At 46.3% G+C, this 14,848-nt stretch overlaps 1 protein-coding gene across 1 annotated transcript in view; it reads left to right on the forward strand.

Annotated features, from left to right (window-relative positions):
• Positions 1–13,922, forward strand: part of LOC140394756 (mitochondrial Rho GTPase 1-like) — a 64,381-nt gene extending 50,459 nt beyond the window's left edge. Inside the window, exon 15 of the mRNA XM_072481972.1 lies at positions 13,838–13,922. Within this exon, the coding sequence (XP_072338073.1) occupies positions 13,838–13,922 (85 nt within the window). The remainder of the gene's footprint in view (positions 1–13,837) is intronic.
• Positions 13,923–14,848: the final 926 nt, after the last annotated feature.

Raw genomic sequence — 14,848 nt, forward strand, 5'->3', positions numbered from 1 at the left:
GGTAAAGGGATGTTCCCGCACAGAAAGAATAAGGCGGGAAGACAGGCGCAAGGCGGATGGGAGTTCCCCACATGGGGGGGGTCGAGGAGTGAGCAGGAGTAGCCGGGGTCAGTTGAAGTTAGCTGACTTACGGAAGTAATATGGGGGGAGCAATCAAGCTAGAAAGAGATCTAGCGGGGAGGGGAGGAGGGAGGGAGAAGGGGGGGGGGGGACAACTGGGTTTGCTGCTGCGGAAATCCAAAAGGAAATGGCTAAAGAGTGGGTGGGCGGGGATGGTGTGCGACGCTGGGGGAGCGAGCGGGGAGCGCGGAGGCGGGATATGGGACTGGCCTAGAGAAGGTAATGGCTAGTCGACACGGGAGGGGGGCAGGTAGCCCCCTAGTGAGGCTGATCACGTGGAACGTGAGAGGCCTGAACGGACCGATAAAAAGGGCCCGAGTGCTCGCGCATTTGAAAGGACTAAGGGCAGACGTGGTTATGCTCCAAGAGACGCACCTAAAGGTGGCGGACCAAGTTAGGCTAAGGAAAGGATGGGTGGGACAGGTGTTCCACTCAGGACTGGACGCAAAGAATAGAGGGTTGGCCATTTTGGTGGGGAAACAGGTCGCATTTGAAGCAAAGAACAGCGTAGCAGATAGCGGAGGTAGATATGTAATGGTGAGTGGCAGGCTGGAGGGAATGGAGGTCGTGTTGGTTAACGTGTATGCCCCAAACTGGGACGATGCGGGATTTATGAGACGGATGCTGGGGCGTATACCGGACCTGGAGGTAGGAAACTTGATTTTAGGAGGGGACTTTAATACGGTGCTGGACCCGGGGCTAGATAGATCCAGCTCAAGGACCGGAAGAAGGCCGGCAGCGGCCAAGGTACTTAAGGGGTTTATGGACCAAATGGGGGGGAGTGGATCCATGGCGATTTCTTAGACCTAGGGCTAGGGAGTATTCCTTCTTCTCCATGTCCATAAAGTGTACTCCCGGATAGATTTTTTTGTTTTGGGAAGGTCGTTGATCTCTAGGGTGGAAGAAGCTGAGTACTCAGCCATAGCGGTTTCGGATCATGCCCCACATTGGGTGGACCTGGAATTAGGAGAGGAAAGGGAGCAGAGAACACTCTGGCGATTAGATGTGGGACTGATGGCGGATGAGGGAGTGTGTGCAAGAGTGCGGGGGTGTATTGAGAGATACCTGGAGGTCAATGACGACGGCGAGGTCCCGGTGGGAGTGGTATGGGAAGCACTAAAAGCGGTGGTCAGAGGAGAGCTGATCTCCATTGGGGCCCACAAAAGGAAAACAGAGGCCAAGGAAAGGGAAAGATTACTGGGGGAGATTTTAAGGTGGATAGGGAATTTGCAGAGACCCCGGAGGAGGAATTGTACAGGGAGAGGAGACGACTCCAGACGGAATTTGACCTTCTGACCACCAGAAAGGCGGAGGTACTGTGGAGGAAGGCACAGGGAGGAGGTATGAATATGGGGAAAAGGCGAGTCGCCTGTTGGCTCATCAATTGCGAAAGAGGGCAGCAGCGAGGGAAATAGGAGGAATTAGAGACGAAAGGGAGACACGGTGCGAAGGGCAGGAAAGATAAATGAGGTGTTCAAGACCTTCTATGAGGAACTGTATAGGGTCTCAACCCCCAGAGGGAGAGGAGGGGATGCGGCAGTTCCTGGACCAATTGAGGTTCCCGAAAGTGGAGGAGCGGGGGGTGGTAGGCCTGGGGGCACCGATTGGGGTGGACGAGGTTATTAAGGGACTGGGAAGCATGCAAGCAGGGAAGGCCCCAGGACCAGACGGGTTCCCGGTGGAGTATTACAGAAAATATGTGGACTTGTTGGCCCCGTTGATGGTGAGGACGTTCAATGAGGCCAGGAAAGGGGGGACTCTACCCCCGACGATGTCGGAGGCGACGATATCGTTAATTTTGAAGAGGGATAAAGATCCGTTGCAGTGCGGGTCCTATAGACCATTTCATTGTTGAACGTGGACGCCAAATTGTTGGCAAAGGTACTGGCATCGAGGATAGAGGACTGTGTCCCGGGGGTGGTGCACGAAGACCAGACAGGGTTCGTAAAAGGGAGACAACTGAATGTTAACGTGCGACGACTATTAGGGGTGATAATGATGCCCCCAGTGGAGGGGGAGGCAGAGATAGTGGCGGCAATGACGCAGAGAAGGCATTTGATAGGGTGGAGTGGGAGTATTTATGGGAAGTGTTAAGGAGGTTTGGGTTTGGGAACGGGTTTATTAGCTGGGTTAGACTTCTTTATGGGGCTCCAACGGCAAGCGTAGTTACAGGTCGACATAGATCGGAGTATTTCCGACTATATAGGGGAACAAGACAGGGATGCCCGCTGTCTCCATTGTTGTTCGCGTTGGCAATTGAACCTCTGGCCATGGCGTTGAGAGACTCCAGGAAATGGAGAGGGGTGATTAGAGGGGGAGAAGAACACCGAGTCTCGTTATATGCGGATGACCTATTGTTATACGTGTCGGACCCAGCGGGGGGAATGATAGAGGTTATGCGAATTTTGAGGGGGTTCGGGGATTTCTCGGGGTGTAGGCTAAACATGGGGAAGAGTGAATTATTTGTGATACATCCAGGGGACCAGAGTAGAGAGATAGAAGGCTTGCCTCTAAGGAAAGTGGAAAGAAACTTCCGATACCTGGGGATTCAGATCGCTAGGAGCTGGGGAACCTTGCACAGACTTAATCTGACACGGTTGGTAGAACAAATGGAGGAGGACTTCAAGAGGTGGGACATGCAGCCTCTATCGCTGGCGGGCAGGGTGCAAGCAATTAAGATGATGGTCCTCCCGAGGTTCTTATTTGTATTTCAATGTCTCCCTATCCTAATCACTAAGACCTTTTTTAATAAAATAGACAGGAGCATCACGAGCTTCGTGTGGGCAGGGAAAGTTCCGAGAGTAAGGAGGGGGTTCCTTCAGCGTAGTAGGGACAGAGGAGGATTGGCACTACCGAACTTGGGCGATTACTATTGGGCCGCCAATGTGGCAATGATACGTAAATGGATGATGGAGGGTGAGGGAGCGGCGTGGGAAAGACTGGAGAGAAAGTCCTGTAAAGGGACGAGTTTAGAGGCGCTGGTGACGGCGCCGCTACCGATCTCACCTAAAAAGTTTACCACGAACCCGGTGGTGGCGGCAACATTAAATATCTGGGGACAGTGGAGGCGACAGAGAGGGGTGCGGGGAGCCCTGGTGGGGTCCCCAATCAGGAACAACCATAGGTTCGCCCCAGGAAGAATGGATGGAGGATTTCAGAGCTGGTTCCAGTTGGGAATTAGGAGGGTGGGAGATTTATTTATAGATGGGACTTTTGCGAGCTTGGGAGCATTGGAGGAAAAGTATAAGTTGCCCCGGGGAAATTTCTTGAGATATATGCAGGTGAGGGCATTTACTAGACAACAGGTGAGGGAATTTCCATTGCTCCGACGCAGGGGATACAGGACAGGGTGCTTTCAGGGGTGTGGGTCGGAGAGGGCAAGGTGTCAGAGATTTACCGAGAGATGAGGGAAGAGGGGGAGGAGTCGGTGGGCGAACTAAAGGAAAGTGGGAAGAAGAACTAGGGGAGGAGATAGAGGAGGGTATGTGGGCTGATGCCCTAAGCAGGGTAAATTCCTCTTCCTCATGCGCCAGGCTTAGCCTGATTCAATTTAAGGTGCTACATAGAGCACACATAACGGGAGCAAGATTGAGCAGGTTCTTTGGAGTGGAGGACAAATGTGGGAGGTGTGGCGGGAGCCCGGCAAACCACGCACATATGTTTTGGGCATGCCCGGCACTGGAAGGGTATTGGAAGGGAGTGAGGGAGTGATTTCGCGGGTGGTGAAGGCCCGGGTCAAACCAGGCTGGGGGTTAGCTCTATTTGGAGTTGCGGAAGAGCGGGAGTGCAGGAGGCGAAAGAGGCCGACGTTGTGGCCTTTGCGTCCCTAGTAGCCCGGCGCAGGATCCTACTCATGTGGAAGGAGGCGAAACCCCCGGACTGGAGGCCTGGGTAAATGATATGGCGGGGTTCATTAAACTGGAGCAGATAAAGTTTGCCCTGAGAGGATCGGCTCAAGGGTTCACCAGGCGGTGGCAGCCATTTCTCGACTACCTAGGGGAACGTTAGAGGGAAGACAGATGACCAGCAGCAGCAACCAGGGGGAGGGGGGGGGGGGGGGGGAGAGGGGGGGTTTAGTTTAGGTCAAAGATAAAGGGGTTTTGTTACTTGTGTATTGTTTAAAATTTCTGTATTGTTATTGTTGCGTTTGCTTTGTAAGAGGGGAAAAATTGTTGTTTGGGGAAAAATTTTCAATAAACATTATAAAAAAAAAAAACGAATACAGTGTAAAATATTGAAAGTACAAGTTGTTACAATTCGGTTAGGGGCAAGTAAATTTGTGTTTCAAAGTGGACAAAATTGTAGTCCCTGGTACTCAGAGAATGAAGCCACAAGATTCTACTGGTTTAAACAAACAAAAAATTACACGAGTTAAAAAAACAATCAACACTATAAAACAAAATTGTTTTTGTTTTATCAAACAAAACAATGTTTATTCTATGAACTCAAGTTAACCTTTCTAAAACAAACAGTGAACATCTTAGCAACCAGTAAATCAAATACACACCCCAAAGAATACAACACTAAATAACCTGTATGCTGAACTTTTACCATCCAAAAGACTTACCAAACCTCCAAACAGGAGCACATCAGGGTTTACATTCAAGACTGAAAACATTTATACTTCTTCTGAATTCACCAAATGATCCATAGATAGTTTTTGGATGGCAGAGATCAACAGCAGTGCAGCTCACAGACACCCCCAAGTTCTTTCTCAAACTGAAACTAAAAAAGCAGAAGTAGAGCTCAGCTCCACCCACACTATGACATAGAATCATAGAATCATAGAATTTACAGTGCAGAAGAAGGCCATTCCGCCCATCACTCCAGTAACATGAGCAGCTGAATTTCTTAAAGGTACATTTCTTAAACACCCATTTCTTAAAGGGTACTCTCACGTGACAACTCTCCCCCCCCCCCAAGAAAAAAAAATAAACCATCAACTTCAAGATGGTTTCATTTTTCACCTTTTCACCATCCTTTAAGAAATGCACACAGTAAATATACTTTTCGTTTCAAAAAAACAACACACGCAAACAGGTGCAATAATATAGTCCATTTCGTTTTTCGTTCCCCTTCCTCCAACTGAAATCCTTCTCAATTGACAGTCTCTTTGAACAAGAAGGTCTCTGCACGATCTGTCCATTGCTCTACGCCTCGGCATTTCTCTTTGAAGTCAGATACTTTAGTTCAATCTGATCACAGAGTCCCTTGCAATACTCCAACACAGGAGCATTGGTTATCACAGTTTTCAGGCAGTCCAATGCCTGTCGAAAGTCTGCTGTCCATTGAAATTTTTGACGTTTCTTCAGCAAGTCCATCAGTGGAGCAATCACGCTACAAAACATTTGCACAAATGATCGATCAAATCCACTCATGCCAAGAAATCGCATGATTTCCCTTTGTCTCGAGGGTATCGAAAACTCCTCAAGGAAAGTGATTCGGGCTTTTCCAAATTCACTTTTGGCTAGGTTTATCACCAAACCCGCCTCCAGAAGTCGATCAAATAACATCATCAGATGTTTCAAATGGTCTTTCCATGTCTGGCTGAAAATTACCAGATCGTCAATGTATACCCCACAATTGGGGAAGCCTGAAACGACTTTGTCAGTTAACCGTTGAAATGTGGCTAGGGCGTTTTTCATGCCAAATGGCATAACTTTGAATTGGTATATACCATCTGGAATCACAAAAGCTGAAATCTCCTTTGCCCTTTCGGATAAAGGTACCTGCCAGTAACCTTTAAGTAAATCCAATTTGGAAATAAAAACTGATTGTCCCACTTTCTCAATGCAATCCACCAAACGTGGGATAGGATAAGAGTCCATTCTTGTAACTGCATTAACCTTTCTATAGTCCACACACAACCGTTCGGTACCGTCTGGATTTGGTACCATCACGATGGGTGAGCGCCATTGGCTGCAACCCACTTCAATTATGCCATTTTTAAGCACACTCTCAATCTCTTTGTTAACCTGTGCCAATTTTAAAGGGTTAAGTCTGTCTGGATGTTGTTTGATTGGAACAGCATTTCCCACATCTACATCATGTATAGCCATTTTAGTACTTCCCAATTTATCTCTACAAACTTGCCCATGTGATATCAATAACTCTTTCCGGTCAGTTCGTTTTACCTCTGGAAGATAACCCAACAATTTATCCCAATTTTTAAGAACATCCTCATTTTCCAATTTAATTTGAGGTATGTCAAATTCACAGTCATCTGGATTTGGTTCCTCACTTTGAGTTAGAATCATTAAAACCTCCTTTTTCTCTCCTTCCCTTTCAAAGTACCTATTAAGCATATTCACATGACACACTCGGTGAGTCTTCCTTCTATCTGGTGTTTTTACCACAAGATTCACCTCACTTAATTTCCTTTCAATCTGATAAGGTCCACAAAACCGTGCTTTTAAAGGTTTACCTACCACTGGTAACAACACTAAAACTTTAGCTCCACTGGCAAAACTACGAACTTTGGATTTCTTGTCTGTGACCCGTTTCATCACATTTTGTGCAACTTTCAAATGCTGTCTAGCCAATTCACCTGCTCTATTTAATCATTCCCTAATATTTGACACGTAATCCAATAGTGTAATTTCCGATTTCTCACCCACCAATTTTTCCTTAATCAATTTAAGTGGTCCTCTTACCTCATGACCAAAAATTAGTTCAAAAGGACTAAATTTGGTTGACTCATTAGGTGCATCCCTAATTGCAAACAGTGCGAATGGAATTCCTTTATCCCAATCCTCTGGATAATCGTGACAATAAGCCCTCAACATTGTCTTTAATGTCTGATGCCACCTTTCTAATGCTCCCTGCGATTCTGGATGGTACGCAGTTGATTTAAATTGTTTTATTCCTAAGCTATCCATTACTTCTTTGAATAACCTCGAGGTAAAATTTGATCCTTGATCTGATTTATTTCTGTGGGTAGTCCATATCTCGTAAAGAATTTAACAAACTCCTCCACAATCTTTTTAGCTGTAATATTACGTACTGGAATGGCCTCTGGAAACCTAGTAGACACATCCATTATCGTCAAAAGATATTGATTCCCACTTTTTGTTTTAGGAAGCGGTCCTACGCAATCAATTAGGACCCTTGTAAAAGTTTCCTCAAATGCTAGAATGGGTATTAAGGGTGCTGGTTTTATCACTGCTTGAGGTTTCCCTATCACTTGACATGTGTGACATGATTGACAAAATTTAACTACATCTTTATGTAGTCCAGGCCAATAAAAATGTTTCTGGATTTTAGCTTGAGTTTTCCTTATCCCCAAATGACCTCCCACTGGTACCTCATGTGCAACTCGCAACACCTCCTTTCTATATCCTACTGGCAATACTACTTGATGAACTTCTGCCCACTTTATATCCGCTTGCATGTAAAGGTCTCCATTTTCTCAAGACATCACTTTTACGGTAATAACACTCTGGTATACACTCAGGTTCCTCTTCCGTGTATGCTTTCTGATACATCCGTTTTATTTCTAGATCTTTTTAGTTGTAACTCCGTCAATTTTCCTGAACTAAAAATATCCGCCTCATCCTCCACCTGTTCTTGTTCTTTTTCAACCATCTGATCAAAAATCATTTCTGACAATTGCACTTCAATGTCATCTTCACTCTGATTTCGCCTCTTGTCTTAACCTGTGACTTTGAGACCTTGTTACTACACAAACCAGAAAAATCCCAGGATATTCGTCCTTCAACACTTCAGTTGTCTGATTTTCCACTGGCTTATCAACCACAGTAGGCATCACTCCCACTTGCGATCCAGCTGTATCATTGCCCAAGATAAACTGTATTCCTGGGCAAGATAGTTTCTTTATTACTCCTACTACCATTTCACCGCTCTTCACTGGACTTTCCAACCTTACCTTATATAATGGAACACTACTCCTCTCACCCTGAATTCCACATAGGGCAGCACGGTAGCATTGTGGATAGCACAATTGCTTCACAGCTCCAGGGTCCCAGGTTCGATTCCAGCTTGGGTCACTATCTGTGCGGAGTCTGCACATAATCCCCGTGTGTGCGTGGGTTTCCTCCGGGTGCTCCGGTTTCCTCCCACAGTCCAAAGATGTGCAGGTTAAGTGGATTGGCCATGATAAATTGCCCTTAGTGTCCAAAATTGCCCTTAGTGTTGGGTGGGGTTACTGGGTTATGGGGATAGGGTGTAGGTGTTGACCTTGGGTAGGGTGCTCTTTCCAAGAGCCGGTGCAGACTCGATGGGCCGAATGGCCTCCTTCTGCACTGTAAATTCTATGATAATCTATGATAATCATATTACCACCTTTTCTGGCAACATTCTTCCCAAACCACATAACTCCTCATCTCTTACCATTAAAGATTGACTAACTCCCGTATCTCTTAAAATTGTGATTTCTTTACCTGCTCCTCCTGATACACATGAGTAAACTTTACCCACACAAGTAAATTCTTTAAAGACATCTGGCACCTTCTTCACAATTACAGCCTTCCCAGTGCTTTTCTTCAACCACCAACACTGTGACTTTACATGGCCTAGTTTATTACAGTGAAAACATTTGAAACTTTTCATTTCTTTTCCACCCTCCTGGATTTCTTTCTTAATCTGAGGTACACTCTCCTTATTATCTCCCATCAGATCACCTTTACCTTTACCACTTGAGTATTTCTCATGTCCCCAGTTTCTATCCCTCACAGGCTGAAACTGATGTAAGAAACCAAGCTTTCATTTATGAACTAATTCATAATCATCTGCCATTTCTGCCTCTAACCTCGCAGTTTTAACCCTCTGCTCTTCCACATGATTTCTCACTGCATCAGGAAATGAATTTTTTAACTCCTAAAAAAAGTACAATTTCTCTGAGAGCTTCATACGTTTGGTCTATTTTCAAAGACCTTATCCACCTATCAATATTACTCTGTTTGAGACTTTCAAACTCCATGTATGTTTGACCAAATTCTTTCCTTAAATTTCTAAACCTTTGTCTGTTAGCTTCAGGCAGTAGTTCATATGCACCCAAGATGGATTTTTTTCACCTCCTCATACGACTCAGATACCTCCTCTGGTAGTGACACAAACACTTCACTTGCCCTGCCTACCAGCTTTGTTTGAATCAGTAATACCCACATGTGCTGTGGCCATTTCATTTGTTTAGCTACCTTCTCAAATGAAATGAAAAAGGCTTCCACTTCCTTCTCGTCAAACCTTGGCAATGATTGGACATATTTAAATAGATTCCCACCAAGCCTTCGACTTTGGCGCTCTTTCACACTGTCCTCATCACTATCATCCAACTGTACGTTTCCCTTTGCGTCTGCCAATTTTAACTGACTGTCATGTTTCATGGCCATTTTCTGAAGTTCAAACTCTCTCTCTTTATCTTTTTCCCTGATCTGTATCTCCCTTTCTCTTTCTTTTTGTTCTGATAGGGCTATTCTTTCTTTTCTCCTTTCTTCTCTCTCCTTTTCTTTTTACTCTCTCTCTCTTTCTCTTTCCGCTCTCTCTCTTTCGTATTAAGCTGCTTTAATTCTTTCTCATGTTCCATTTGTTTAATTTGCAACTGAATTTTTGCCATTTCCAATGAGTCAAACTGTATCTCAGGCAACTTTAAATGCTTAGCCATCGCCATAATTACCTCATCTTTTCGTATTTTGTCAGGTAATGATAACTGCAATGTTTTTGCCAAATCTAACAGCCTGCTTTTAGTCTCTGTCCGTAAAGTACTGTGTGTGACCGTCTCCACCCCCAAAAAATTTCTGAGCCTCTGAAAGAGCCATTGTCCACAACACACACCCCACTTAAACTAAAATACCACACCTGAAAAGTAACCACAATATGCTCACCCCTCACTGTCTTTAAGTTCACTAAGCCAATCCAACAGATAGACTTTTATCCCGGACGAGCCTCCAAATTGTTATGGGCCAGGGTTTAGAGAATCCCAAAGTGTATCATGGAGTTCACCTGACCCACAACTTTTAATAGATTGTGGTATGGGGAGCACCCGGCTCACTTTACAGGTGTGGTACAGCAGAAAATGGACCAGTGGTTTTTAAAATAAAACAATATTTATTCTATGAACTCAAGTTAACCTTTCGAAAACAAAGTGAACATCTTAGCAACCAGTAAATCAAATACACCCCCCAAAGAACACAATGCTAAATAACCTGTATGCTGTCCTTTTACCATCCAAAAGACTTACCAAACCTCCAAACAGAAGCACATCAGGGTTTACATTCAAAACAGAAAACATTTATACTTCTTCTGAATTCACCAAATGATCCATAGATAGTTTTTGGATGGCAGTGATCAACAGCAGTGCAGCTCACAAACACCCCAAGCTCTTTCTCAAACTGAAACTAAAAAAGCAGAAGTAGAGCTCAGCTCCACCCACACTCTGACATCACTCCAGTAACATGAGCAGCTCCATTTCTTAAAGGTACATTTCTTAAACACCCATTTCTTAAAGGGTACTCTCACGTGACACCACAAATATTCTGATCAGCCCACCCAGAAGTCAGTGATCACTGAGTTACAAATTAAATCCTCTAAATTCTAATTTCCTCACAATGGATTTGTGCTCTTCTCCTTCAAGGATTTTGCCACTGATTTCCTTTCTGCACCAGCTCCAAATCAGCCTGGATGCCTTCTTGCTTCTTCTGCCTGAAACTGGTTGTCAGGCAACAGGGCTGCAACTTAGACTGTCCAATGACTGCTCGCCTCCAGTTGCTTAATCTTTTCTCCCAAAGCTGTGTCCCACTGGATTTCCAAACGTCGTTAGATTTGGGAATGGTGCCATCCGATTGGAAGTTAACACTTATCAGGGAAGGAGGGAGTGAGAAAACAGTGAACTACAAGCCAGTTAGCCTAACATTGGTTGTTGAGAAAATGCTGAACTCCACTATTAAGAAAGTTTTAACAATCCACTTAGAAAAGCATAGTATAATTATTCTATAACCCCCACAGAGGTCACAGTATAAGGACAATCCGATTCCCTTTGATCTCCATGGAATATGAACTTCCCCAGTAATGGGGGCGGGGCTTTCCATTAACTCAGGGAACCCTAACTTTTATCTTAACCCCAACCCGAGTGCAGGTTGAGGAGGGAGATCCTTCGGGGAATGGAGATTGATTGTATAACCTAGTTATTGTTTTCTACCGGCTGGTTCATTTGTGCTACTTTGGCTGTATCTACATTCGCGACAAGAATAAAGTGGAGCTGCCTTCAGCGCCAAAACTACGCACCGAAGAAACTTTGTCTCGGCCTCAGGAAGTCTCTCATGAAACAGCCTAAATGCTGCACATTGGAAAACTCGAACCATTTCAGGCAGGTATAGATAACTTGGGACAGTATGTGGAAGGCATGCAACATTTGTTTCAGACTAACGGGACCTTCAGGGATGAATGGCAAATACTGGCACTATATGCGGCATGCAGGGAGCCCACTTACAGCCCCATAAAATGCCTCACCCACCCGGAAGCTTCGGATGCTCAGTTATTCAACGCTTTGGTGACCGTGGTAAGGGAACACTTCGACCCAAAGCCACCATTGATCATCTGGTGCTTCCGTTTTCATACCGCCGCCGAGGCCCAGTTCGAGTCCATCCGCGACTTCCTGGCCTGCCTCAGAAAATTAGCCGAAACATGTGAGTTTGATGCTGCACTCAACGAGTCCTTGCGAGACCGGTTTGTATGAGGAATCCGCAATACCGATACACAGTGAAAACCTTTGGCTGTGACTGACCTAACCTTGCAGCGCACTGTTGAAATTGCCATTTCCTGCGAGTGCACGGAACAAGGGGTCCAGAAACCATGAGCCTCGGCTGCCAAACCATACGCCGCTCAAATCCCACCTGCGACACAGGCCCCCAGTAGTGGGACGCCCTCCACGGAGACGTTGGCCACCAGGCCCAGAGCACCACCAAGTGTTATCCCAACCGCAACAACCCGGAATACGGGTACCGCCCAGCGGCCACTGGCCGCAGAGCCCAGGAGGGTAGTCAGCCACGCAAGGAACCGACCGCCCCGCCAGGCGCAACAGCCGTCCTCGGGATCAGACCCACTACATGGAGGGAGACGACATTTCCTATCATTAGCTACACTGCATGGTCTCACCATGGGTCGCTCTGATACAGTTTTTGCTGCAGGTAAATGGGCATTCCATTCACATGAAGTTAGACACCGGAGTTGCGGTATCCGTACTCAGCCACCGTACCTTCAATCGGATCCGGTCCGGCCCCCAAACGCTGACCTTTCAGGACACCAACGCACACCTCACCACGTATATGGGGAAATTCTGCCAATTACGGGTACCTTGATGGTCCCGGTCGAGTATGGACAACAAGTGACAAATCTACCTTTGCTAGTTGTCCAGGGAAGCGGACCACGTCTGTTGGGGCGGGATTGGTTGTGCCACCATTGTTCGGACTGACAGTAGGTTTGCCAGATTCCAGGAGGGTTTGGGCACCATAAGAGGGGCAAAGGCCCCCATTAGTGTTGGCCCAATAGCACAACTGTGATACCTTTGTGCCTGGCCAATCCCATATGTCTTGCGGTCAAAGGTGGGCGCAGAACTGGACCGTCTGGATGGCTTGAAAATCATGTGGCCCGTTCAATTCTCCGACTGGGTGCACCTTGTCATGCCTGTTATGAAACCTGATGGCTCCATCTGCCTATGTGGCGACAATAAACTGACGGTCAACTGTGCCTCGCGATTGGATCACTACCCCGTCCCTCGTATAGAGGATCCATACACCAAGCGAAGTGGCGGATGCTCCTTTTCAAGACTAACTCTTGACTCCATCGCATTTGCATCTCGGACATTGGTCGATGCTGAGAAAAACTATGTACAGATAGAAAAAGAGTGTTTGGCCGTAGTTTTTGGAGTAAACAAATTCCATCAATATGTCTACCGGCATCCTTTCACTGTTTTCACAGTGGATCAGTCGCAGAATGCTGGAATGCAGAGACAGCAGACGGTGAGGAAAGCTAATGGCATGCTGGCCTTCATTGCGAGGATTTGAGTAGGGATGTCTTGCTGCAGTTATACAGGGCCTTGGTGAGGCCACACCTTGAGTATTGTGTGCAATTTTGGTCTCCTAGTTTGAGGAAAGACATTCTTGATATTGAGGGTGTCCAGCAGAGGTTCACCAGACTAATTCCTGGGATGGCAGGACTGGATATGAAGACAGATTGGATCGACTGGGCTTGTACTCACTGGAGTTAAGAAGAATAAGGGGGGATCTCATAGAAACATATAAAATCTTGATGGGACTGGACAGGTTAGACTGGACTGGCAGGAAGAATGTTCCCAATGTTGTGGACGTCCAGAACTAGGGGTCACAGCCTAAGAATAAGGGGTAAGCCATTCAGGACTGAGATGAGGAAGAGCTTCTTCTCTCAGAGAGTTGTGAACTTGTGGAATTCTCTACCACAGAAAGCTGTTGGGGCCAGTTTGTTGGATATATTCAAGAGGGAGCTGGTCGTGGCCCTTGCGACTAAAGGGATCAAGGGGTATGGAGAGAAAACGGGAGTGGGAGACTGAATTTGCATTATCAGCCATGGTCATATTGTCTGGTGATGCATGCTCGAAGGGCCAAATGACCTACTCCTGCACCTATTTTCTATGTTTCTATGTGACCCAGTGACAGGATTAACGCTGGCAAATTTGATTAATTTAAATTTATGATATGATTCACTCAAGCTTTTCTTTCCATGGAAACAGGTTGAAAGTCGAGAAAAGTAAATTACTGGGGATGCTGGAATCTGAAACAAAAACAGAAAAAACTGGACAATCTAAGCAGGTCTGATGGCATTTGTGAAGAGTAAAGGGAGCTAAGCTTTTGAGTCTGGATGACTGTTTGTTAAAGTAGAGCTTTAAACTGCAAGCAAACAGCTCTCAAGTCTTTGCCTTTCTTTCATTATACATAGACCTGACTGACTCAAGGTCCTCTGCATTTTCTTCATTGTTGTGAAGAATTTTGCTTCTATTTGAGATCTCTCTGGTACACGCTGTTTGATGTTGGGAATTTACCTTCTGTGGGAATGCAGGCACCCAGTTCTGCCATGCTGGTTCATTGTTTAGTGACACAATTGTACTCCCTGAAAATAGCTGCTGGGAGGTTCTTATTAAAACTATATTGAAGGACTTCCGGTGACGGCGGGCGGGAGGCGGCCGCACAATGGAGAGCCCCCGCTCGGGAACGGCAATTTCGGGACTTTAAGCCCGGTCCCAGGGTCCGCGGAGGCGGCAGAAGAAGGGAGAAGGCACGGAGGAGGCACTGAGAAGACACAGGAGAAAAAAAAAGAACAAAGAAAAATGTCGAGGGTGAGCAGAAAAACGGCCGGAAAAAAGTCAGCTGGAGGTCCGTCGGGGAGTGGAAAGGTCACCGCGGGGTCACCAGAAAAAATGGAGGCTGGAGCACCAGGGAAGGCCGCACTGCTTACGGCTGAAGAAATAACCAAGGTGATGGCTGCGGAATTTGAAAAGCAGTTGGCGCAGATTGCGAAATGCATGGAGACGGCGAGGAAGGAGATGAGGGAGGCTTTGAGTGTGCTGGTGGAGGAGGCGGTTTCCCCGGTGAGGACGGAGGTGGCGAGCGCAGTGGCGGAGGTGCGAGAGCAAGGGGAGGCGCTGAAGGAAGTGGAGGAGACGTTATTGCAGCACGGTGATCAACTTGCCTCGATGGGGAAAGAGATGCGGAAGGTGATGGATACTAACAAGGATCTGCGAGGA

The sequence above is a fragment of the Scyliorhinus torazame genome, chromosome 18, assembly GCF_047496885.1.
Source record: "Scyliorhinus torazame isolate Kashiwa2021f chromosome 18, sScyTor2.1, whole genome shotgun sequence".
Lineage (NCBI taxonomy): Eukaryota > Metazoa > Chordata > Chondrichthyes > Carcharhiniformes > Scyliorhinidae > Scyliorhinus > Scyliorhinus torazame.